The following is a 23,108-nucleotide window of genomic DNA, read 5'->3' as shown; positions in this document are numbered from 1 at the left end:
CACATATACAGAAGTATTTATTTATCGCTTTTTTTTTTTCTTCTCATACCAAATACACATATACTATAAAAGACGAGAACAGTAAATGGGTAAAAATAAATAAATTAATTATTAGAATTAAAAAAAAAAAAAAAAAAAGAGTGCTTATAACTTATTTATCACAAGTCTTACATAGAAGAGGTGGTAGTATTGGTAAAGCTTTAAACAGTAATGTAGGAAGAAGAAGAAAGACTCAACAACAGCAACAACAACAACAACAAACAACAAAAAAACGTAGAAGAAGAAGAAGAAGAAGATCATTACAATATGTTTCTGAAGATAATAGTACAGATAGCAGTTCAACAACTCGATGTGTATGCGGTGAGACTCGTAAGTTGATGTATATATCGATATACTATGTGGATACTTAAACACATGTTATTTCATCTTAGATAATATGGGTTTAATGGTTCAATGTGATAAATGCGAAGTTTGGCAGCATTGTGAATGCATGGGCCTTGATCAGCCTAACATTCCAGATCATTATTATTGTGAATTATGTAAACCTGAAAACCATAAAATAGTTAGCAGTTATAATGGAAGGTAAATAGACTATATGTAATTTAACATTATTCAAACTAATGTATGTATATAGAGTGAAACGTCAATATATTTCTTTAGAAAGAACACCCAAGAAACGAACCACTTTAAATAGTCGAGAAGCAAGTATGTCTTTAGAAGATGTATTAGCAGCAAGAGATGCATTAGAAATGTATGAAGCTCATAAAGATGATATATCAGCAAATAATGAAGAGCAAATAAACAAAAGAAAAAGAGGATTAGAAATTCAAGTGCCAGATACAATTGATGAAAAATCAGAACCAGCTTCTTCTACAGTAGCAAGTCAAGATGAAGTCACTATGACTGCTACTGCTACACCTACTGAAATAAAGGAACATGATGGTAAGATATGAATATTAAAAAGGGAGTTTTACATATATATATAGAATGATATTAACATGTTATTACTTTGAAAATAGGATCAGATATTGAAAAGACACCTTCACAGCCAATGTTAAAGAAACAAACAGTTAAAAGTGAGGAAAAAAAACGAACTTATTCTAATCGAAATAATAGAAGAGGTAAACCGAGATCAAGAACATCAACGCCTACAAGAGAATCATCACCTATGGCATCACCAGATATATCTTTCTATGACACTAATAATCATTCAGATGATAGTCATAGTAGTAGTAGTATTGCAACTCTTTTATTTGAACATTTTTCACCAGAGGCGCGTGCTGCTTCACCGCCAGCGAAAACACGACAACCTCATGTGCGTATGAGTTTATCAGAAATGAATAGACGTGCAAATCAAATATTGGAATACATTAGTTCAATTCAAGTAGAGATGGCTACAAAAGAGGATCATGTATCGATAAACCGTGCAGGCCATGGTTTAATATCAACTGTCATAAATAACAATACTCCTTTTGATAATGATAATAATGATGATGATGATAATGATTCTTTAAGTAGTGCAAGTACAATTCCATTAGAATCTGATGAAGAAGCAGTGGATAAAGAAAATCAATCATCCTTTGAAATTATGGATATGCTTACACGGAAACTAATTAAATTTCAAAGACGTTTTGGTCCTAGATCAAATATGTTATATGATGAAGGACGTATCACGCGTAGTCATCGTGAATCAAATGGAAATACAAATATACATCGAAATAATATGATGGCTCATTAGTTTGTATATTTTTCTTCTATACATACACATATAAATAATATATATTTATACATATATATATATATTTTTACATAATACTTGATAATATTTGTGAATATCATAAAGCATCCCTTCCTCTTTTTTTTTTATTACATAATAAACATAATCTTATTTTAATGGGCTATAATCTAAAGGCTTCAAAATATAAGAATGCATACTATCAACCAAGCGTACTATAAATAAATGTAAATATCACGTATTACTATAGGCTTATATATATATATATATATATATACATGTGTGTGTATGTGTGTGTGTATAGATTATTACCTGTCTTATAAACTGTATCAGACCACCCTTCAACTTTCCAAGCCTCTTCTCTAGTCATCTTTCTTGTTTGAAGATCACTACATCGTGTAATAGATATTACTTTAAAATTGCCCAGATATAAATATATAAAATACTTACGGATAAGTCCACATATGTTGAACAGTATGCAAATTTCCTAATTGGCTAAACCATGCTCCAACTGGCTTACAAAATTGACTGCGACATTCAAGACCTTTTCGCCTATAAAAGTATACAAATAGATAGACATTTTAGTATTACTTGGATTATTACATAAAAAAAAAAAAAAAAAAAAAAAAAAAAAAAAAAATCAATCCTACCAATAATATTCCCATTCAAGTAAATTGCCTGGCTAAAATAATAAAATAAAATAAGCATCGTGTCTAATATTCACATACATTCGTATTATTTACCTTCAAGTTATATTTACGTAACTCATAAATACCATTTGTTACTTGCGGTGGCAATGTCTTCCAGAAAGAAAATTCAAGCATAATGTTATTTTCTCGTGAAACTAATAAAGGTCTGAGATCTTTAATAAATTGTTCATAAGCCTTATCTTGAGATAATCTCTCTAAAGTTTGTTGATGACCGGGATATCCTTTATATTCCCAAATATGAACTACATTTAGAATAGGTTAGGTATAAATATGTGTTTATTACTTTTATGTATGTACCAAATGTATCTTGTTCACCAATCACTGTTTCCCAACTACCGCATAAATGAACATTATTTTCGAGATCATTTGCAATACGAGGATAATGAATAGATCTATACATACAAACAATGTGAAGACATTAGAATTCGTTTATATAAATACATATATATATTCACTTACGTAAGACGAATGTATTCCTCTACTTTTTCTGGCTTCACTCTATGAACTAATCATAGTATATAAATAAGTAAATAAATAAAAGGTATATGTGTATAGATTATATATGTTTATTTACTTTGCATCTCATGAACATATTTGCCTCTAGCTAAGGTCTTTGAATGTGTTGTATTACTTTCAAGTGGTGCTAATACATTCCCTGCTCCATCTAATTCTTTGCCATAAAGAACAGATTTTAGAAACCCATTACTGTTATTACTTCCAGTAGTATCATTCTTAGAAGAAGTAGTGACAGAAAAGGGACGAGACCATACAGAGGATGTACTCTTTGATATTTTAGTAATAGTAAATCTATTATAACGAAGCATTGATATGATATTTTATTAAAAGAAAAGGAAAGAAAAGAAAAGAGTATTTTATATAAAATTCAGATTAAGTATCTATTTTCTTGTTGTACAAAGACAATCAAATCTCCGTTTACCCTATACACATGACATAAAAAAAAAAAGCTTTTCCTTATTTTGCATCCTCCATCATTGTATCATCGTCTTCTTCATCATTATCTTCATCTGCAGTGGCTGTAGCAGTGGTAATATCTTCTTCTTCCTCTACTTCTGTTTCTGCTTCTGCTTCTGCTTCTGTTTCTGCTTCTGCTTTTCCTCCTGTTTCTTCTTCATCACTTGCATGATCTGTTTTTGTTACCGAAGACTTTTGTTTCTTAGTTGGTGAAGCAATTGAAGGTGTATCTTCATTAAGTGCTGCCTTACGCTTTTCAATAGCTGATTTGAGTGTCATAGTAGGTGGTATGACATCTTCTAAAAATTCAAAATGTTCTATTTCTTTGACTGAACTAGCTATTGCACACACACACACGCACACAAACAATATATATATATATATATACACATATATATAATTAGATCATGACCATATTCAACATCAATCTTGCATAATTCCTTACATAAATCTCTATAATATATAGTCTTTCTTTTTTCTTTTTTAGCCTTTGAAAAAGCTTCTGTTACAAGGTACTCTAAAAATAGTTCCTATGCGTAAAGTAAATAATAAAGTAATGCTTTTGTTAATTTATTTTTCTTAAAAAAAAAATCAAACTAAAAGTAAAACGTACTGTTGCATAAGCAATACAAAAGGTTGCTTCAGCATTGATCAGTGCAATGTCTTTATCTTCTTTGATAACGCGTTTGACTCTGGCTATGGGTAACATGGTTGTGCCTGGAACTCGTTCAATCACTACTTTTTGTGTAGATTTTGGAGTTGTTGTTGCTACTTCTTGTACATTGTCAACCGGATCTGAAGCCATTTTTGATTGTAGATTACTAAAAAAAAAAGAAAAAAAAAAAAAAAAAAGAAAAATTAAAAACGAAGTCAAAAAAAAAAAAAAAAAAAAAAAAAAAAAAAAAAGCGGATTGGATAATTGGTTGACAGAACTTTTAAAATATATCCCCTTTTTTTTAATAAATAGTTGTTTTGATCAGTTAAATGTAACAATACTAAACATGTAAACCATTAATGATCTTTTTTAATCATCTAATGTATTTAGGAAGAAGCCTATACATATTGGACATGTACCATATAACTAGCAATACATTTTATATTATTATTAAAAAAAAAGGGAAATGACCCACATTATAGGTTTTTGTAAGGCATATTAGAATACTCCCTTTAGTTATTAATAAAATGGAAGCTAAACAACTTTTATACTCTGACACTGTTTCTTTCTAAAAGATAATGAGTGTTTTCTTTTCTTTACCTTTGATCCATCCTCTTTGTGATTTTTGATGACAGAAGATTCATTTTAGGTATCACGTATTAGCCAATCAATTATTTACTACCGGAGTGCTTTTTTTTTTTTCTTTTTTTATAAATGACACAGTGGCATGAATATAAAATTTTATTTTCTTATTTTATTTACTTTTAATCCATATTGATTATAAAAAAAAATGGCTTCAAGCACAAACGAGATGAATCCTTTTGCTACTAAAGAAGTACCCAAAGGAAATATTATTGAAGCAGTACGCTCGTCCTGTCATGCCTTTGTTGAAAAAAGTCCTATCAAAATTTCACAAAAAGGTATTGAAGACTTTTTAACAAAATTGGACAAGTTGGAATATGAAGAATTGGCTTATGATTCAACTATTAAAATGCCACTTAGATTTGAGACAGTAGAAGATGAATTAAACTTTATTACTTTAATTGATTTGTTAAACTTTGGTAGTGGATATCGAGTTCCTCTTCATGAATTAACTGGTAGAGGGTAATTAAAAAGTATTTTTTTTTCTTTGAAAGAATGAGAAGAAAAAAAAAACTTAACATAACAAAACCATTAGTGCTTTTGATACTATTCGATTCGGTGCCATGTATTTTCATATTGGTGGAAAGCCTATGACAGCCGAGACATTTAAAAATACTACCATCTTTGATGTAGCCGAAATGTTTCAAATCCCTATTGATCGCGAAGTTCGACATGAAAAATTAGATTTTGTGACAATGACAGAACCTACTCCTTTAAAACCTTTTGCAGCTGGATTAACAACAGTTCTAAATACAACAGGCGAATATTTATTAGCTAATAATTATAAGGATTTAGCTCATTTCATCTTGACTCACGTCAAAGAAAACCCTCAAAATGCTGTAAGTCTTGTTGAACATTTTGTTAGAGCCTTTCCCGGTCTTGCCGATTGTTATCAATTTTCAGAAGAATCCGATGATTTGGTTTATATTTATAAGAAAGCACAAATCATTGTTTACCATCTTTGGTTTACATTTAAAGAACAGTTACCAGAATTATTTGACTTCAAGGACATTGACACACTTACTATTTTCTCTGATAATGTAATCCCTACTATGTTAGCTCATTTAGGAATTATTGAGATGCCTGAAACATGGCAACAAGACATTGTGAATCATCTCGAGTTAGACGTTCAAACAGCAACTACTTTACGTGCTGCTGCTATTGTTGCTTGTGATGAGATTGTGAGAATGGCTCGTTCAGGGGTTGGATCTACTCATAACATGACAACAGGTGGTTTGGATGTATATTTATGGAGATTGGGTAAAGTTGGAGACTACAGAAAAGTACCACGTTTGCAATTAAGAGATACAGTCATGTTTTAAAATAATAAATGTACAGAAAAAAAAATAAAATAAAAATAAACTAAAACAAAGTTTTATTATTGTCTGGTTTCCCATTCAGCCTGTTTTGTTGCTGCACGCATTTTTTCCATAAATTCAGATTTGACACACGATTCAGAATTAATACGTGATAGTATTTGATTTTCATGTTCTGCTATTAATTTTGTTTTTGACTTGTCAGAATAAGCCGTTAATTTAATGTTGTATAATTTACAGTCCAGGGCACCTAGTGCAGGAGAAATAAAATAATAACGGGGGTATTGGAAATGGTCTTGTTCTGATTTAAGTTGAACAGCAGGAACAATGATAGGATCTTTAGGATCAGTTGGATTTTCAAATGTTGCCTCAATATAAGGATGTTGTACATTAGCTGGTACTTTATGCATTTGAACTAACCAAGAATAACTAACAAGTAAAGGAATTAGTCAATAATATAATAGAACAAAAAAAAAAAAAGGAGGGATTATTACTGTGCTCCTAGTTGTTCATTTTTTGCGTTAATAGCAAAACTTGCGCTCAAGTCTTCAAAGTATTTTGATTTTTTAAAATGAGGTTCTTTCACTTTCCTATCAAATATGCAACCACATGAAAAATTCATGATTATTAACAAATTAAAAAAAAAAAAAAAAAAAAAAAAAAAAAAAAAAAAAAAAACTATTTTTATGGTTTCAGAATTTAGGAAACAATAATATACGAATGGTAAAAAAAAAAAAAAAGAGGCTCCCTGTAATAAAAGTTCGATTTCTTTTTTTTTTTTTTTTTCTTTATTATTTATTTTATTTTTCTTATAAATAGACACGCATAATTTTTAGCTTTGAAAAAAGAGGGAGATGATATGAATTCGCCATCATTAAACGTGTATCAATCGCATAATAATGAAGAGGAAATGAGTGAAACTTCCAGCCAACTCGACTTTGTGTCACTTACTTTGTCACCCTATTATTATTATAATAAACAATCAACAAAGCCATTAACAAAAGATACACTAGTGAAAAAGGAACAATTAGATGAACTCTTACTCTTTCAGAATGTTCCCCTTCTTGATAAACTTAAAAAGCTAGAAAGACGTCGAAGTATATCCAATGGGAATATAGCGCGTCATCTATATAATGAAGATAATTCGCAAATGTTATCTATAAATACTCCTTTCCGAAAAAGAGGATCAGAGAACTCAGACGCTTCTATTCAATCGCCTAATTCTCTTTTTGAACAAAGTCAATCCCAATATTATCAACGCGATTCGTCTCTTTTAAGTACAAATAACCATGAATCTATCTCACATAAACTAAGATCTACTCACAGTCGATCTGTGAATGCATCTTCAACGAGTTTTGCTTGCTGGAGTTTTAAGCACCATCAACATGAGTGTGAACATAGCGTACGTAGAGGTTTCTCTGGTATCGCTCAATTATCAGCAGCTCATATTGCACGTATTCGAACAAGAAAGCTAAACAACACAAGGCAGCATTATTATAATTCATCATTCTATGCTATCATTCACCAATTATCGGAGATGGCAGCACGCGTTGTAAACAGTCGTGCTACAGAACCTGTTGAGACACGCTTGTCGATTGATGAAATTGCTTCACTTTCTCAATACCTTGATGTTTTACGATTAGGATATCATCGAGAACAAAAGCAGGATACTAATTCTGAAGAAGAAAATATGACAGTCAATAATGAATATCAGGGATCAAATAGTAGTAAAGATATCAAGTTAAATCATGATGACCCTATTATTATGGAAAATGGAAATGCAATTATTTATACGCCTTCAAGATTACTAGAAGCGTCTTATGGTACACATTCTGATACAACAGCGTTATTACTAAATGATACATCCAATAATAAAAGACATATCAATAGCTTTGAAAATATGCTTTCTTCTACTTCAATAAATCAACTTCCAAACGCTTCGGAGACAAATAGATATAGAGACGATAATAAGGAACCTACCGAGAGAGATCCATTATTGCCATCTATAAGACAACAAAAATATAAGATTAAAAAAAACCAATCTATAAAACGTTATTTTCACAAATTCTATAAATACATTAAACGATATATTGAAGAAGGAGGTTGGCAGCAGCAGCATAATAACAATAATACCCAGGTTCAATTTGAAGGTTGGTCTTTATTTATTTTCTCGCCAACAAGTTGGATACGTTTTCGTTTATGGAAGATTATTGGATCAAGGTAAAAAAAAAAAAAAAAAAAAAAAAAAAAAAAAAAAAAAAAAAAAAGCTATTTTATGTTAATGAACATTATTTATTTCGTTTCATTTTATTTTATTTTCTTTAAAAAGATGGTTTGAAATTTTTATTTTTTGTTTATTAATTTCTCAATGGATATTGCTATCATTTATACCAGACTTATTCAAATCAACAGAGAAAGATTTAACTCGTGTTGCAGATTATTTTCTTTGTTTTATTAATGTTGTATATACGTAAGTTTTCTTTACTAATAAGAAAAAAAAAAGAGTATACTAAATGTTAAATAATGATAGCCTTGAATTGATTTCTAAAATAATCATATACGGTTTACTTTTAAATACACATTCAACAACTAGACCAAACTTAAAAACATGGTTCAATCGTATTCAAGGAGTCTCTTCTCCACGAAGACATTCGTATCAACCTTCAATATTGTCTCATGACATAGAATCAGTAGTATCATCACAGCGAAATGATATGAATAACGATTCTAACTATATCCAAATAAATCGTCATCAAAAATTACCTGCTTTTGCTCAGAGAGAGTCATATTCTTATTCCATGTCCTCAAGAGGTTCAAGCCGTTATAGCTCTATTTCTCATCATAAGGATCGATACAAATCTTATCGTCACAACAGTATAAGTGGAAGTAGTGTCTTATCCGATGATGCAAATTCTGCTATAGTTTCATTAAATGGCGAACACAACAATAGTATGAATTCAGGAACAGCATGGTTTGTTAATGCATCTCCATCATCTTCCTTAGTGTCAGGTAGAGACAATCTTTATTTGCGTTCGAAGTATTACCATAATCATACTGAAGAAATGGAAAATGAGGATTCAAAATCGATAGTAGCTACTGTTGAACAGCAAGTTCTCGCTACTTTAACATCTCAAAAGGATAACATGACTAGCAGAGGAAATGATGATAGTGATATTGATTTTCTAAAAATTACCCATCAAAGCTTCTTGTCCAATTTAGGTAATATAATTGATCTTATTTCTGTCATATCTTATTGGGTCAGTCTCATAAGTGTCTTCTGTCTTGGTCAACGTCCTTGGCCTGTCTTTCAAAGTTTAGCAGCTGCACGTCTTTTCCGTCTACTGGTTATCACGGAGGGCACAGCTGTGATTATTGAATCATTGAAGAGCAGTTACGATATGCTCAAGAATGTGATGGGCTTTTTTATTTTCTTTTGGTTACTCTTTTCTTTAATTGCGTTATTTATCTTTACCAATACATTTAGTAGACGATGTGCAGTGTTGAAGGAGGAGAATGATATATCTACATTAGTATATGTTGAACCACGTCTATCTTGTAGTGGTTATATGAAGAATGCGGTAGAACGTATGGGACCCCTTGATATCAATACGGGTGTTCAGTATAGTGATCCAGGGGGGATGGTCAGTTATGTCCAATAGGTCAAATCTGTATCCAGGATGTTCAAAATCAACCCCAATACGGCTACATGAGCTATCGAAATATTTTTTATACCATGTTAAATATATTAACAGTCATCTCTACAGAGAATTGGACAGATGTACTCTATATCACTCAAGATAGCGTATCGAATGTCGGAGCTGCCATTTTTTATACATTTTGTATATATCTCATGACATTTATTATGGTTCCAATGTTTATTGCTGTCATCACAACCTCATTTTCGCATGCTAGAGGAGATATGCGCAAAAGTGCATTTTCATCACAGCAGAAAGTAAAGTCATTGTTTGTATCACCGAAGAAACAGTCAAATAAAAAGAGCAAGGAGAGCAATCATACAGAATGGATTCATGAAGGTACAGGGTTAGAAAATAATAATTCTTTGTTTCAAGCAAGATCCATCATACAAGGTTGGGTTCAATATATTATCCATCAGACATGGTTTCATCATATGGGAAGCATGTTAGTTGTATCCAATTTAGTATTTATGTCATTTTATCAATCCAAGCTGTTAACAAGTGAGAAAGAAAAACTAGGTATGTATAGTCATCCTTATATATATGTATATGTATATGTATGTATGTATGTATATGCCAAAAAAATGATTCTTATATGTACATGTATCAATATTTTTTTTTCTTCAAGAATCCATTGGTAGAATTTTTACGTTTATTTTTGCATTTGAAATATTAATGCGTATCTATGGAAGCCTCTCCTGGAACCAGTTTTGGGATAGATTTCGAAATCGTGTTGATTTTGTAATTGTTATAGTTACTTTGATAAACGAAATACCATATATTAAAAAAAGCCATTACTATACCTATTTGCTTATTTTCGATGTATTACGGTCTTATCGCGTTGCTTATTTATTTCCAGGTGTTCTCCAGTTACTTGTAAAGTTTATTATCATGTCTTTAACTCATTATACTTAACTTTCCTTTTTTTTTTAATTTAAACATATAGTCTGATGCAATCGGTGATGGGCAAGGGATACTGAACCTGACATTTTTTACCTTTCTGGTACTATTCTTATTAGCACCCATGTCTGTTCAATTATTTGGTGGTGACTTTACATTTGTTGGCGATAATGAACCTTCAATGAGGTTTGATAATTCATATCAGGCCTTTTTGGCATTATTTCAAGTAAAAGAAGAAATAGATTGATACACATAACAGTTTTATTTAATTTTGTCATTTCTTTTTTTTTTTTAGATTATGACGGGTGAGAATTGGACAGACATTTTATATAATGCAATGTATAGTCAAAAGGATTCTTCTATCTCATATGCTGCCATTTTCATGGTGTTTCTCTATTTTTCTGTTCATTGTAAAGTACTTTAATTTAAACAAGAGAAAAGCTTTTTGTTTTTCTGACTTTTATTCGTATTTTTTATAGATATGGTATTAAATCTCTTTATTGCTGTTATTATGGAAAACTTTGACTTGGATGAAGAAGAGATTAAGCAAATTCAAATTAAGAAGTATATTCGAGAGCATCGATGGAAGTCTGACTATCTTGAAATGGATATAATTGGCAGGTAGTCATTACATACATTTAAACATGCAAAATGAGAATAAATACTTACAATTCGTTTTTTTTTTTAAAAAAAAAAAAATAGATTTTTATTACCTTTGTTTACTGCTCAGGATGAAAAGAAACTTGATTATAAAAATTTACCTCAGAATCTGGTGGCACACGTTACTACAAGTAGATTTAAAGAGTTTTTAAGCGATATACTATACACTGAAAAGGAACAATCGCCAACACATATAATACCGATGTTAAATCAGAATAAGGCTCATTTTTCTGTAGATAACGAATATTCAACTTTTCCCACTTCAAGACGTCCATCTTCTACTATACTACCTAATACAATACTTAGTAGCCGAAGAAACTCAAATATTTCACAATATAGCAATAGCAGTCTTTATATCGATAACGGCTTATCGCAAAAATACAGTTACAATCCTTACTACTATGAAGAAGGCCCATCAGTAAAGTATGGTGATGAATATGAGCTTAACGTAGCACGTGAAAATAAGGCAGTGATTGTTGAGGATCTAAACGTTTTTCGATCCTTTTTTGTTTTAAGAAATGATCATATCCTTCGTAAAATGTGTCTTCGAATTTCTAGAATGGCAAGCTACAAGTGGATGATGATGGGAATGATCTGTATTACGACATTTATTACCATGTGGGCTGATAATTTTAATCGACAGAAGCATCCTATATTGATTACTTATATCTTTGAACCTTTTCATATTTTAACATTATTAATTTATTGGCTGGATATTGGCATTCATATGATAGCGGATGGCGTTTTTATGCTACCCAAATCATATTTGAGGAATACATTAAACTTATTAGATTATATTAATTTACTATGCCAAACAGTATTGACATTCATAAGCATCTTTGCGGGCTATTCTAAAGACGAATTAACGAAACTTGCAAGTTATATACGTATTTTGAGTATATTAAGGTCATTGCGTATTATAAATTATGTACATGGTATGCAAGTTATTTTCTTGGATTTGATCTATGGGTTTCCTAAAGTGATTGATGCCGTCGCATTGAACTTCTTAGTCTTTATACCCTTTGCAATCTATGGCTGTTTCTTATTTAATGGTCGATTCTCTCTTTGTAATGATGATACCACTTTTTCCCGATTAGCGTGTCTTGGCGAATTTCAATCCGGAAATGAAGAAAACAATAGTGGTATCCTACTACCAAGGGTTTGGAAAAATCCATACGACTATTCGTTTGATACTTTTGGAAAATCTCTTTTGCATCTTTTTGAATGTGCTTCAGGTGAAGGTTGGGTAAAGAAAAAACGCACACATACACATACATATATGCCAAAGAAAAAAAAAAAAAAAAAAAAAAAAAAAAAAAAAAAAAAAACTAAATTTATGCATAAATATAGATTTTATCTTTATTCTCAGCTATGAGCATTATTCCAGAAAATCGTGATGCTCAGCCAAAATTTAGTTGGTCATCGTCATCTATCCTTCATTCAATTTTCTATGTTGTATTTATGTTTGTTGCCTCCCTTTGTACTATTCAATTATTCATTGGTGTATGATGTTTAAATTATTTTTTATGATTTTATGAGTTGTTGTTGTTGTTATTTAACTCGTATAATTTGTTACCCTTTTTTTTTTAGGTATTTTTGGAAATTTTCAAAAAGAGAAATGGCATTTCATCACTAACAAACACGCAACGTCAGTTCAAAGATCTTCAAAGACAGTTATCACTAATTAAGCCATCATTAAAAGCGAAAAGGCCGGCTGAAGGAACATGGCGAGCAATGTTTTATGATTTAGTTATTGATAAACGTGGCAAATTTGCTCGGTTTATGGCGGCAGTTCTTATGGCTAATATTCTAGTATTTACTACAGAACATTTACATCAGCCTATATGGCTTAGTCGTCTACAGAATATCTTAAATGGTATATGTTTAAGTTTATATGTTTTTGAAACAGCAGCAAAAATAGCAGGTTTAGGATTTTATAAATGGGCATCGATTAGATGGAACATATATGATTTTGTTTTAGTTGGGTTGACAATACTTGTGGATATACTAAGCATCTTTATGAAGTTACCTTTTGGTTGGGATGCTACAAGAAAATTGTTTTTAGTAGGTATTGCTTTCCGTCTTGCACAACGTAATGAATCATTGGATACATTATTCAGATCTGTCAAGTAAGTAATTTATACAAAAAAATAAAATAAGAGGTAACAAAATGATAATTTATTGTTTTTGCTATATAAGGCGAGCATCCCATTCTATTTTCTATGTTTCCTTTGTTTTTGGTATATTTATAGTATGTTTTGGTGTAATATTTCAAGAACAGTTTTTATATACTCGTTATGGGCCGTATGGTAATGAGCATGCTAACTTTAGGTCATTATTTAACACCTTATTGACATTATTCCGCATTACAACTGGTGAAAATTGGGTAAAAAAAAAAAAAGAGAGAGAGAAAACTTTTTAAACATTTCTTTTTAATAATGTTTACATTCAAAAGGATTTTTTGATGCATGATTTTACTATTCTTTATCCTGAATGTCTGGGCAAATATGATTGTGGAAAACCAAAGTACGCTATTACCTTATTTATTAGCTTCTATGTAGTTTGTACATTTATCTTTGTAAATCTTTTTACTGTGGTAAGACATCAAGGAAAAAAAACATATAGCATAAAAAACCTATAAGATGAATGACTATTCTTCTTCTTTATTATATAGATTGTAATTGATAATTTCTCATTTACCTTTGATAAGCGGAACCAGTTTACATTGATCACTCGTACAGACTTAAGAAAGTAAAAAAAAAAAAAAAAAAAAAAATTATTCATTCAAATTCATGTTTATATATACATATATATATCAATATAGCTTTAGGTTCGCTTGGGCTACAGTAGATCCAAAAGCTACTGGATATATAAGTGTTAGTCAAGTCCCCAAGTTTTTAAGTGTAAGCTAAAATTGTGATCTTTGATATGTTTATAATGTTACTTATTTATATCTTGTAAATAGCTCTTGGAAGGTGTACTTTCTGTGAAGATATATGAAAAAGAACATAGTATACGCTCACTTTTGGAGGCTAGTAACCAAGTTGATGCAGATACAAGTCATCTAGTTTCTATGTCTTTATCAAACACAAGAAAACCTGTAAAATACTTTAATAATAACATGAAAGGAGAGAAGCCTTTTAATCTTTATGAGCTTAATCAAAGATTAGCTAGTATTGATCCACAAATTATTAAACAAAAACAAAGACAGTATACTGAGGTTTATCAGGTAAAATAAAAAGAACATGATTATTTCTTGGCTCAATATATAATTATCTCTATATATAATTTTTTTATATAGGAAATCTTAAATTCTGCTTCTTACCGTGGAGTCTCTTTTCATAGTATGCTAGAAATTTTAGCTATTCGTTTAGTAGATGTCTCAAAGTCCTTGACGTAATTCCTTAAATCTATTTTAGACGTTTGTTGAGATAATTAATCTTATATATATATACTTCAGATTTAGCGAACTTGTAGATCGTGCTAGAATACAAGATAAAGTTGCAAAAGACTTGGCTAAAGAACGTGCAAAAGGATTAGTATCTATGCTAATTTTAAGAAGAAAATATTTGAAAACTCTTCAATTTGTCAAAAACAATCAAGCTTTAGCAAACAGTTATAATAACAATAATGTAAGTCTTGTAGGGGATTGGTTGATACCGAATAAAAAGGGTAATTATAAATTACCTTCTCCCACGAGAGAGCTATCTTCTATTCCTTACTTGCAACTTGGTGCTTCTTTAAGTAAAACGCGTGGAGACTCTAATCGAAATATAACTGCTCGAAGAGGATCTCTGAGAAGCAATGATAGCAGTGGAGGTATTTATTTTAATACATTTAATTTTGATTAAATTAAAATACAAATACATACATAAATATAAATATATACAGTTCCAAGGATTGTTGTTGTTCAAGCTCATCAGCAAGATTTAGACAATATTGTTATGAATTCAGCTAATTTAAAAGAAGATAACATTTTTCAAAATCAACAACATACATTATTTTTACCTGATAGATTCGCCGAACATAACAGTATTGGAGCAAATATGCTTTATAGAAGGAACTCTGCTTCTGTTATTACACCAACTACGTTAGGAACACCACGAGTAATACGAAGAAAAGGTAGTGTAAGTCAGCCTGGTTCACCTACAACATCTATTCCATCATATAGTAAATCAGCAATGTCATCTCCTCAACTACTACCAAAAGGACAAGATACAACTCTATCTTTTAAACTACTCCCCTTAATAGCTGATGGGCATAATATATCAACTTTTTCATCTTCATTTATCAAAAATAAATCCTCCACTTCTAAACAAAAAGATTCAACAAGAAATGATATTAACAATACTAATTTTGAAGATGTATTTACACAATACTATGCAATTGATTCTACTATGAATGATATGACGAACTCAGATGCAAAAAAAATCATCCATAAATTTGAACTTAGTCAATGGACTGGTAAGGAAGTAGTTGGATTTTTTTTTTTTTAATAAAAAAAACAAAAACAAAAACTCTAATTTACATTATTCTCTTTTGTTATATGTTTAGCCCTGCTTGAAGAGATATCTAACAAGTCTGATGAGGAACATCAAAATAGCCCCATTTCACAAAATTAATGTACAGATAGAAACTATGTTTTACTTTTTAATAATAAATACCATCGTTTATGAAGATACTTTCTTTAATTATGTAAATATAATAAAATAGAAAAACAAGTATATTACAAAAGATATTAGGACAATAGGGAACTCAAAATAAAGTGTATATGCAGTAAGTGAAATAAATAAGGTATCTTTATTTTAACGAAGGCTCTAATTTTAAACTATACTTCATCAAGTTGCCCTAATATATCGTGCTTATTTGTTATGTAATACAAAAAAAAATACATATAGGATATAAGTGTTATATAATCTTGTAGCCGTATTATTTACGTTTTTTTTTTTTTTTTTTTTTTTTTTTTTTAATCATCAAATATAAATTCTTCGAAAATCTCATTTTTCTTAAACTCTTTATCTGTAATTACTTTATGATTTCTTGAGAAGCTAGTCTTCTTTATAGTTTTAACATAGTTTTTAAGGAAAGAATAATAATAATAATAATCAGTTAGCGTTGTATAACTATATCAGCAAGAATAGAATATAATCTCTTTGTATATAAAGAAATTTTCTTATTAACTTACTATTATTTGACCATCGGTTGTAATAACTTCCTCTGTGGATTTAGTGTATGTATTTGCGCTGCCTCCGGAACCAATAACTTTGTTAGTTAGAGAATTAGTATCTTGAGTAATTGTAATAGGAGACGCCTCTGCTATTGCTATTATAGTACTAAACAATAATACGAAAATACTTGAAGTAAGGAAAAAGTAAAAAGGATTAAAAGATAAAAATTTCATTTTTGGTGTATATCAGGAAAAAAAAAAAGAATATATCTAAAACTAAGTTAATGTTTTTTTTTACCTAGTAATATATATACATTTATGATTCATAATGAAATTAGAAGGAAGTTATAAATATACATATTCATAAAAGGAGCAAAACAAACAAAGAAAATAAAAGGAGAATAATACATAAAGAAGTTTATCCATATATATTTTATAAGAGAATTATATATTATTTATCTAAAAAAAAAAATAATATTATTTTCTTTTTTTTTTTATTGAGCTATTTACAACGAAAAAGAGGACAGGTAGTTGATCCTATGAGACTTGTTTAGATCGAGATGAACGATCAAAATATAGTCTTGGATAGGGAAGCAATACCATAAGTTTTAACGTTAATGAGTGGCTCTCTTTTTTTATTTATTTCAAAAGGCAGATTGGTTATATTAAGGCGCTTTTATTACTACTATTTATTAACAAGTGCTTTTAGAAAGAAATAAACTTTTTTTTTGTGAAAGTGTACAAGGAATTGTTGATGAGGAAGGTAATGATACCATATATTTGGATACTGATCCCCGACCTTTTCTTCTAAAGATTCTGATTCACATCAGACTTCATTGCAAGACACAAGAAAAAAAAACAACAGATTAAGGAGAATATTGAGCTTGACACTACTATTATGAAGAAAATTTAATGAAATTGTTCAAAGGCAGCTTAAAAATTATAACCAGTACTCAAAGGAACAAAAACTCCTCTTTATTTATTATAATAGAGTTGAGCTTTTCGATGCTGGCCAAATCTGATCGCTTAGCTGGTGGGATAGTTGAATGCACGGTACAGCGCAAAAAGGAGTTAACATGCTTAAGGAAGATAAAGACTAAAATACTTTCAAAAAAATAACCTAGTTTGGTTAACATACTAAAACTTCAATTTGAAGAAAAGTATTAAGTTTACCTTCTCAATTTTTACAATGATAATCTGCAAGCTTACATAGACAGCTTTGTAAGTTCACCTATAGAATAATTTGCAGACCTCACATTAAAGAAGTGCAGTGTTCATTTTTTTTTTTTTTTTGAAAGGAGAATGTAATCTTTCTTTTACAAAGATTACTACCCATCCATCAGTGAGAAATGATTCTTTAAAAATTGCTGATCGTTTAGAGTGAGTTACGAAATGGACTACAACAGATATGAATTTTTCTAAGAAGTGTTTATGAGTCTGCGTTTAATATCAACATGAAACCCCCGTTATTGTAAAGACACTTTCTATGAGGACAGTATTGTATACAATTTTAGGCATTACTTCATCAAACTTTGTAATATTTATGGAATTGAAGAAATTTCAGAAAGACAAGTCCAAAATAATCAAGTTTGATTTTAGTAATCGCAAATAAAAGACTGTAGATAAGACAAAAAAAAAGACCATTAAAAAAGGTACTGTAACTAAACCTTCTTAAAAAAAAACAACCTGTAGATGAGATAGACTACTGCTTCCCTAAATCGAAGGGCCATTACATAGTAATGGACGATACCCCCTCCATCTAAACCGCTAAATAAATAGAGAAATTAGTCTTGAAAATAGGATATCGTTGCATTTAACTTTGTTATAATTATAGTTATCTTTATAACTAAGTTCATAAAAATAAAGAGGTTGTTTAAATAAAATGGATTTATTGTACTTTACAACATAGTATTTATTCTGCACTCAGTTTTATGTATATAATCATTATAAGAGTATTCAAGCATTAATAATAATGATTCAATAGGATTATTACTATTATATTCAATTACATAATTGTTTATGGACACGCATATTATGATGATGAATAGTATTACATAATAATATATTATATTATGATGATAATAGTTTTATTTGAATAGTAGATAGATTGTTCACAATGTATTAATATTGACATGTTTCTAGTTACTCCTGGAATAGTAACTTGTTTTATTTTTAGTAAAAGCCAAAGATCATCAAGGAGAAAAGCATATTATATGAATGCAGAGTAACGTGATTCTTTATTACATCCGTCTTTACTTGTCAAAGAACATATTTCTATTAATAGTACTTACCTTGTAAAAGCATTTAAATAAACCTCTTCGTTTTTTACTGTACAATTTTTGTATTATTTAAGCTTTAATAGACCTAGAGAAAGTTTCCATTGACTTAATATTCGTTATATATTCTCTTTCTTTATCCTTTTGTCAAATAAAATATAGATAATTAGCGAATCAGCGCGTTCTTTCAACATTTTTCTTTATTCATAAAAAAAAAGGGGGGCTATTACTTTATTCTGATTATAAGGAAAAAACCGATTTAAAGGATACAGATAACAAATAGTATTAATCCTTTCCTTCCAAGAAAAAAAAAGGAGGCTAATATCAAATGTTCTAATTTCTCAAAAATTTCCAGAACCTAAACATACGAGCCACCGTTTGTATTTTTTGTTCTTTTGTTAGAATGGGATTTTCCAAGTCTCTGATGTCTTCAAGAAAACGTGCTTGAGTAGAATTTTGAAGGGGTAATGAACGAGCATATGCACGTAATAAATGAATTTCACATAGCAAAATACCTTGTGTTTCACATTCAACTTGATGCTCATCTTTTTCATTTATCTTCCATTCTGTAAATTCTTCATTCTGGATAGGTTCATGAACAATAAGTTGTCTTTCAATGCGTCTATTATAAATAACATTTAATTAATACTTAAACATCTTATTCTCTTTTATATATATATATATATATGTGTGTGTGTATACCGAAGTGTTTCTCTCATTGGTAAACCTATCTTTTTAACCTTTTGTTGAGATCTTCCTTGGAGCATGTTTTTAAACCAACTAGCAGACGCCCAAGTTAGAAGCATAGAAGGTGCAACCGCTATACATATAAAAATAAAAAATCAAATTAACATTTACATTTAAAATATAAACATATATATATTTTTTCCTGTATTAAATAGTTTACCCAGAAAAGCAAAATTTAGTTCATTTGATTTCAGAAGCTTATCTAAAGCAGACATTGCTAAATCTACATCTACTTTCGTCTTTTGGACCTGAATAAGGATAGTCTGAAGTAAATCGCCGACAAGTGCATTCTTCAAAGGATTCTAAAAGAAAAACTATTCTAGTATTCTACCCATATTTATGTAGATGTATATACTCACTTTAATTTCTTTTTCATATTCTTTTAGTAATACTGACAGATCACCTTCTCGAACATTTGAGGCTAAATGCGTTAATTCGCTTTCTTGCATATGTAATTTATCTTTAGCAAAGCCAACTACCATACGTTCAAGAGACTGTTAAATAAATAATAATATTAAAAAAAAAAAAAAAAAAAAAAAAAAAAAAAAAAGTTATATAATGAAAATAAGGAATATCTGTCTACATAATCTATTTACATCTAAATCACTTTGAAGTCCTTCTTTACTTAAAAGACTGAGTCGTTGATCTTTTAATCGAACTGTGTTATATACTTTGAGGACAGGCTCCCAAATCCAGTTTAATACAAAGTCATAAGCTGTCTTTCCCGCCTCTTCTACCCAATGAGTAATATCTTCTTTACGCCTAAACCCATAACGAATTACCCAACTACTAATAAAGTAAGAAAAGACAGCAGGAATCCAATAACGTATGATTGGAGAAGGTGCGCCATAAAGTGATTGAACACATTGCAATTCTTGATTATAAGTCGCTGTCCAATTATTCGTAATTTTGTATAATTCAAATGTCAAATCTTGTGCTGTTAACGTATCATTTTTTAAATTCATTGAAGATAACCTCTGTTCAAAATGATGTCTATTTTTTTCTATTTTATTTTTGTCTTTAATAGTAGAAGAAGGTTGCAAGACATATTTAATCATTTCAATACATTCTTTGGCCTCTTTCGCTATATTCTCCGTAAACTCCATATGAGAGGATGATAATTGATTGCTGCTACTGAACTGAGGAAGACTTAATAAGAGGATACCCAAGCTAGCGGCTTGTTCTGATCGAAACTGCTGTAATTTTTTCTTTTTGAGTTGTATTTCGTCACTAATAATTTCAAGAATAACGGGACGACGATGGAAAGAAGATAACGTAAAGAACCGAAGTATATCGAAAGATTGAATTGATGGTCTGTTATTTAAATATGTCGAAGTACTATCCCTATGAGTATGAATAGGAAACAATTGGGACAATAAATAGTCAGTTGAGGTAAATAATGACTTGATTTGATATACTGCTGAAGAAGTATTTTTAATTTGCTTAACTGTATTTTTTAATAAAGAAAAAATCCGTAAAGGTGCAACTATAACAGCATATTTGGGTCAGTTTAGCGAGTAAAAAAAAAAAAAAAAAAATTCTATTACACATACTTTGTAAAATATAATATAGCTCTTGAAAAGTGTTTCCATGAATACTATTCCAGTATTCAATAGATTCTGAAATTGGTAATGTAAAATTAAGTAAATTTGAAAACACTTGTCCATAAACCGCGATTGTACATTTAGCTACAAATAACCATTCAAGAGTAGGATCTACAGAACTGTTTATGTTTGAAAAACCTGAAAGATACTTTTCAAGGTGTTCCTCTATTTTTTCAATTGTAGGTAAGGTTGAGCTTGTTAAATCTAGTGATTGTATTGTTTGAAATAAAAATTGATTTTTTTCATTTAATGAAGTAAAATCTTTGATATTGTTTTCTTCTAAATTTTTCTCAAACTGCTGTGTTAGTGTTATATTTAAGCGTTTTACTTGCTCATTAACAAAAGACTCCATAATATATATGAATAAACGCTTTGTAAGATATGTTTAAAAAAAAATGTACATACTTCCCCACATTTATACACGCTTTTCAGCTTTTTTTTTTTTTTTTGAGATACTGACTTTGAAAACAGTATAAAGCTTGAATGGTTTTTATTGAAGTTTTTCTTTTTTTTTATTTTATTTTTTTTTCTTACATAATATTTCAAAATGAATAATGATACTTTGCAGTCTGTTACCGAAGAACCTCCATCGAAACCAATTAGAAACCTCATGTCTAGTAAGGAAAGACAAACAGGATTATCCTTTGGTTATTCAATAAATAGTAATGCTAATTTTTATGACATTCCCGTGGTAAATATGGATAAAGTCGATGAAAATTTTAAAAGGATTTATATAAACAGTTTATAATTTGATAGAGTGATGCCTTTAATGACTTGATTGAGCGTTATATCCCTATTAAAGACAGACCACAGCGAGATATAATTACTTCTGATAATAATAAATCAGCAAAAAGTTTAGAAACAATGGTGGTAATTAGTTTATTTAAACATATGAAATTGTATTATATATACATTAAACATGAAAGCTTATCTACTAGATGAATAACATGTGGAGATCAATAGCTAAATATGCACGACAACAGATTGTTCAATCTGATCCTCAACAAATTAAAGAAATTCTTAAGGTAGAAATTAAAAAAGGAAAAAAAAAAAAGATGACCATTCTTTGATGTAAATATTAATCTTTACTAAGTTTAGCTTTGGTATCTTCGTCTACTTGCTCTCATCAAACTAGGCCTTTGTCAACTCGCTTCAGCTGAATTAGAAAAGCTAGGCGATTTGGACAGACCTGAATTTTTTGATGCAGAAGAATCTCTTGTACCTTTTGAATTACGTATTTTACATGCTACGTTACCCTCACATCTAAAATATCCTACTGTAACTTTGGAGCGTTTAACTCTTCTCATTATTTATTGTCAAAAAAATAGCAAAAAAAGCAAAGTAATGGCCAACAAAGACCTTTGGAAACATCGTGAATTGCAAACTTATCTTGTATTAGTTACTCATTGGATTCATCTTAAAGATTATACAGCTGCTGCAACCACAATGCAACATATTCTTAGATATGATAATAAAGATAATGTGGATATTTTATCAAGTCTTGGTAGATTATATCTTCAAATGGGTGACTTGGTATCAGCGCACGAAATGTTTCAACGTATAGAAGAATTATGCAGTGAAAAAAAGGATATGATTGCTATAAAGGAAGCGATAGAGATGAATAAAGCATTTGTAGCCATGTCACAAGGTGAATGGTTACAAGCTCGAGATATTCTGCAGCAACTTTATGAAGTCAATCAAGATAATCTTTTAGCTATAAACAATTTAGCAGTCTGTGAAGTTTATTTAGGCAATTTAGTAAAGGCAAGTATATCATGAATAAAATATATGGATACTAATAATGTATATATACTTAGGCTATTGAATTGTTAGAGGCATTAACATTAAATAATCCTACATCAGCGGGCACATGTGAAACAGCTATTATGAACATGTGTACATTATATGAACTTAGATATGAAGATGCAACAGAAAAGAAAATACAAGTAATGAAACAAGTAGCTCGTTGGGCCGGAGATTCCTTTCAACCTGATTGCATAAAGCTTCAATAATATACATGTTTATATAT

At 29.8% G+C, this 23,108-nt stretch overlaps 9 protein-coding genes across 9 annotated transcripts; 4 read left to right on the top strand and 5 right to left on the bottom strand.

The window, feature by feature from the left end:
* Positions 1-42: 42 nt before the first annotated feature.
* Positions 43-1,853, top strand: BX663DRAFT_503833 (uncharacterized protein). Its single transcript, XM_051526824.1, has 5 exons — positions 43-89; positions 166-369; positions 432-582; positions 635-942; positions 1,020-1,853. The coding sequence occupies exons 1-5, from the start codon at positions 86-88 to the stop codon at positions 1,736-1,738; spliced, it is 1,386 nt and encodes a 461-aa protein (XP_051384848.1). The 5' UTR covers positions 43-85; the 3' UTR covers positions 1,739-1,853.
* Positions 1,854-1,885: 32 nt separating this feature from the next.
* BX663DRAFT_484938 (uncharacterized protein) lies at positions 1,886-3,269 on the bottom strand (the record flags this gene model as incomplete). The annotated part of the gene is made up of 8 exons (XM_051524580.1): positions 1,886-1,950; positions 2,048-2,124; positions 2,186-2,287; positions 2,386-2,417; positions 2,479-2,687; positions 2,743-2,837; positions 2,905-2,950; positions 3,020-3,269. 8 exons carry the CDS (start codon positions 3,267-3,269, stop codon positions 1,886-1,888), a joined length of 876 nt encoding a protein of 291 aa, XP_051384847.1.
* Positions 3,270-3,417: 148 nt separating this feature from the next.
* Positions 3,418-4,716, bottom strand: BX663DRAFT_484937 (histone-fold-containing protein; the record flags this gene model as incomplete). Its single annotated transcript, XM_051524579.1, has 4 exons — positions 3,418-3,755; positions 3,863-3,947; positions 4,031-4,238; positions 4,673-4,716. The coding sequence occupies 4 exons, from the start codon at positions 4,714-4,716 to the stop codon at positions 3,418-3,420; spliced, it is 675 nt and encodes a 224-aa protein (XP_051384846.1).
* Positions 4,717-4,834: 118 nt separating this feature from the next.
* On the top strand, positions 4,835-6,128 carry BX663DRAFT_503823 (uncharacterized protein). Its single transcript, XM_051526823.1, has 2 exons — positions 4,835-5,176; positions 5,250-6,128. The coding sequence occupies exons 1-2, from the start codon at positions 4,863-4,865 to the stop codon at positions 6,034-6,036; spliced, it is 1,101 nt and encodes a 366-aa protein (XP_051384845.1). The 5' UTR covers positions 4,835-4,862; the 3' UTR covers positions 6,037-6,128.
* On the bottom strand, positions 6,093-6,652 carry BX663DRAFT_550486 (uncharacterized protein; the record flags this gene model as incomplete). The annotated part of the gene is made up of 2 exons (XM_051531217.1): positions 6,093-6,459; positions 6,525-6,652. The coding sequence occupies 2 exons, from the start codon at positions 6,650-6,652 to the stop codon at positions 6,093-6,095; spliced, it is 495 nt and encodes a 164-aa protein (XP_051384844.1).
* A 187-nt stretch (positions 6,653-6,839) lies between these two features.
* Positions 6,840-15,961, top strand: BX663DRAFT_503820 (Ion transport protein-domain-containing protein). Its single transcript, XM_051526822.1, has 20 exons — positions 6,840-8,250; positions 8,360-8,500; positions 8,561-9,654; positions 9,690-10,244; positions 10,354-10,601; positions 10,672-10,851; positions 10,921-11,035; positions 11,105-11,246; positions 11,328-12,531; positions 12,636-12,788; positions 12,876-13,414; positions 13,485-13,671; positions 13,741-13,881; positions 13,960-14,036; positions 14,110-14,188; positions 14,251-14,514; positions 14,587-14,681; positions 14,746-15,104; positions 15,177-15,749; positions 15,840-15,961. The coding sequence occupies exons 1-20, from the start codon at positions 6,890-6,892 to the stop codon at positions 15,905-15,907; spliced, it is 7,575 nt and encodes a 2,524-aa protein (XP_051384843.1). The 5' UTR covers positions 6,840-6,889; the 3' UTR covers positions 15,908-15,961.
* Positions 15,962-16,244: 283 nt separating this feature from the next.
* On the bottom strand, positions 16,245-16,822 carry BX663DRAFT_503818 (uncharacterized protein). Its single transcript, XM_051526821.1, has 3 exons — positions 16,755-16,822; positions 16,471-16,645; positions 16,245-16,341 (listed from the first exon to the last, which is right to left on the bottom strand). Exons 1-3 carry the CDS (start codon positions 16,766-16,768, stop codon positions 16,252-16,254), a joined length of 279 nt encoding a protein of 92 aa, XP_051384842.1. The 5' UTR covers positions 16,769-16,822; the 3' UTR covers positions 16,245-16,251.
* A 2,574-nt stretch (positions 16,823-19,396) lies between these two features.
* BX663DRAFT_431010 (ATP synthase regulation protein NCA2-domain-containing protein) lies at positions 19,397-21,431 on the bottom strand (the record flags this gene model as incomplete). The annotated part of the gene is made up of 5 exons (XM_051522843.1): positions 19,397-19,548; positions 19,636-19,777; positions 19,835-19,969; positions 20,072-20,813; positions 21,025-21,431. The coding sequence occupies 5 exons, from the start codon at positions 21,429-21,431 to the stop codon at positions 19,397-19,399; spliced, it is 1,578 nt and encodes a 525-aa protein (XP_051384841.1).
* A 428-nt stretch (positions 21,432-21,859) lies between these two features.
* BX663DRAFT_330412 (uncharacterized protein) lies at positions 21,860-23,101 on the top strand. The gene is made up of 4 exons (XM_051522124.1): positions 21,860-21,949; positions 22,006-22,104; positions 22,178-22,837; positions 22,897-23,101. Exons 2-4 carry the CDS (start codon positions 22,018-22,020, stop codon positions 23,089-23,091), a joined length of 942 nt encoding a protein of 313 aa, XP_051384840.1. The 5' UTR covers positions 21,860-21,949; positions 22,006-22,017; the 3' UTR covers positions 23,092-23,101.
* The last annotated feature ends 7 nt before the right edge of the window (positions 23,102-23,108 follow it).

Source organism: Cokeromyces recurvatus (assembly GCF_025118155.1).
Source record: "Cokeromyces recurvatus strain NRRL 2243 chromosome Unknown BX663scaffold_7, whole genome shotgun sequence".
Taxonomy (NCBI): Eukaryota; Fungi; Mucoromycota; class Mucoromycetes; order Mucorales; family Mucoraceae; genus Cokeromyces; species Cokeromyces recurvatus.
The sequence above is the reverse complement of the archived record's forward strand: the minus strand, read 5'-3'. Positions and strand labels throughout refer to the sequence as shown.

Bases quoted from the DNA above. Each gene is read 5' to 3' on its own strand.
- BX663DRAFT_503833 (XM_051526824.1), top strand. The intron at 583-634 runs GTAAATAGACTA...GTATGTATATAG, and splicing joins GTTAGCAGTTATAATGGAAG to AGTGAAACGTCAATATATTT. The intron at 943-1,019 runs GTAAGATATGAA...CTTTGAAAATAG, and splicing joins TGAAATAAAGGAACATGATG to GATCAGATATTGAAAAGACA.
- BX663DRAFT_503823 (XM_051526823.1), top strand. From the start codon at position 4,863: ATGGCTTCAAGCACAAACGAGATGAATCCTTTTGCTACTAAAGAAGTA. The intron at 5,177-5,249 runs GTAATTAAAAAG...CAAAACCATTAG, and splicing joins CATGAATTAACTGGTAGAGG to TGCTTTTGATACTATTCGAT.
- BX663DRAFT_503820 (XM_051526822.1), top strand. From the start codon at position 6,890: ATGAATTCGCCATCATTAAACGTGTATCAATCGCATAATAATGAAGAG. The intron at 8,501-8,560 runs GTAAGTTTTCTT...AAATAATGATAG, and splicing joins TTTATTAATGTTGTATATAC to CCTTGAATTGATTTCTAAAA. The intron at 14,189-14,250 runs GTAAGCTAAAAT...TCTTGTAAATAG, and splicing joins AAGTCCCCAAGTTTTTAAGT to CTCTTGGAAGGTGTACTTTC.
- BX663DRAFT_503818 (XM_051526821.1), bottom strand. The intron at 16,342-16,470 runs GTAAGTTAATAA...AAAACTATAAAG, and splicing joins CAACCGATGGTCAAATAATA to AAGACTAGCTTCTCAAGAAA.
- BX663DRAFT_330412 (XM_051522124.1), top strand. From the start codon at position 22,018: ATGAATAACATGTGGAGATCAATAGCTAAATATGCACGACAACAGATT. The intron at 22,105-22,177 runs GTAGAAATTAAA...TACTAAGTTTAG, and splicing joins AAATTAAAGAAATTCTTAAG to CTTTGGTATCTTCGTCTACT. The intron at 22,838-22,896 runs GTAAAGGCAAGT...ATATATACTTAG, and splicing joins AAGTTTATTTAGGCAATTTA to GCTATTGAATTGTTAGAGGC.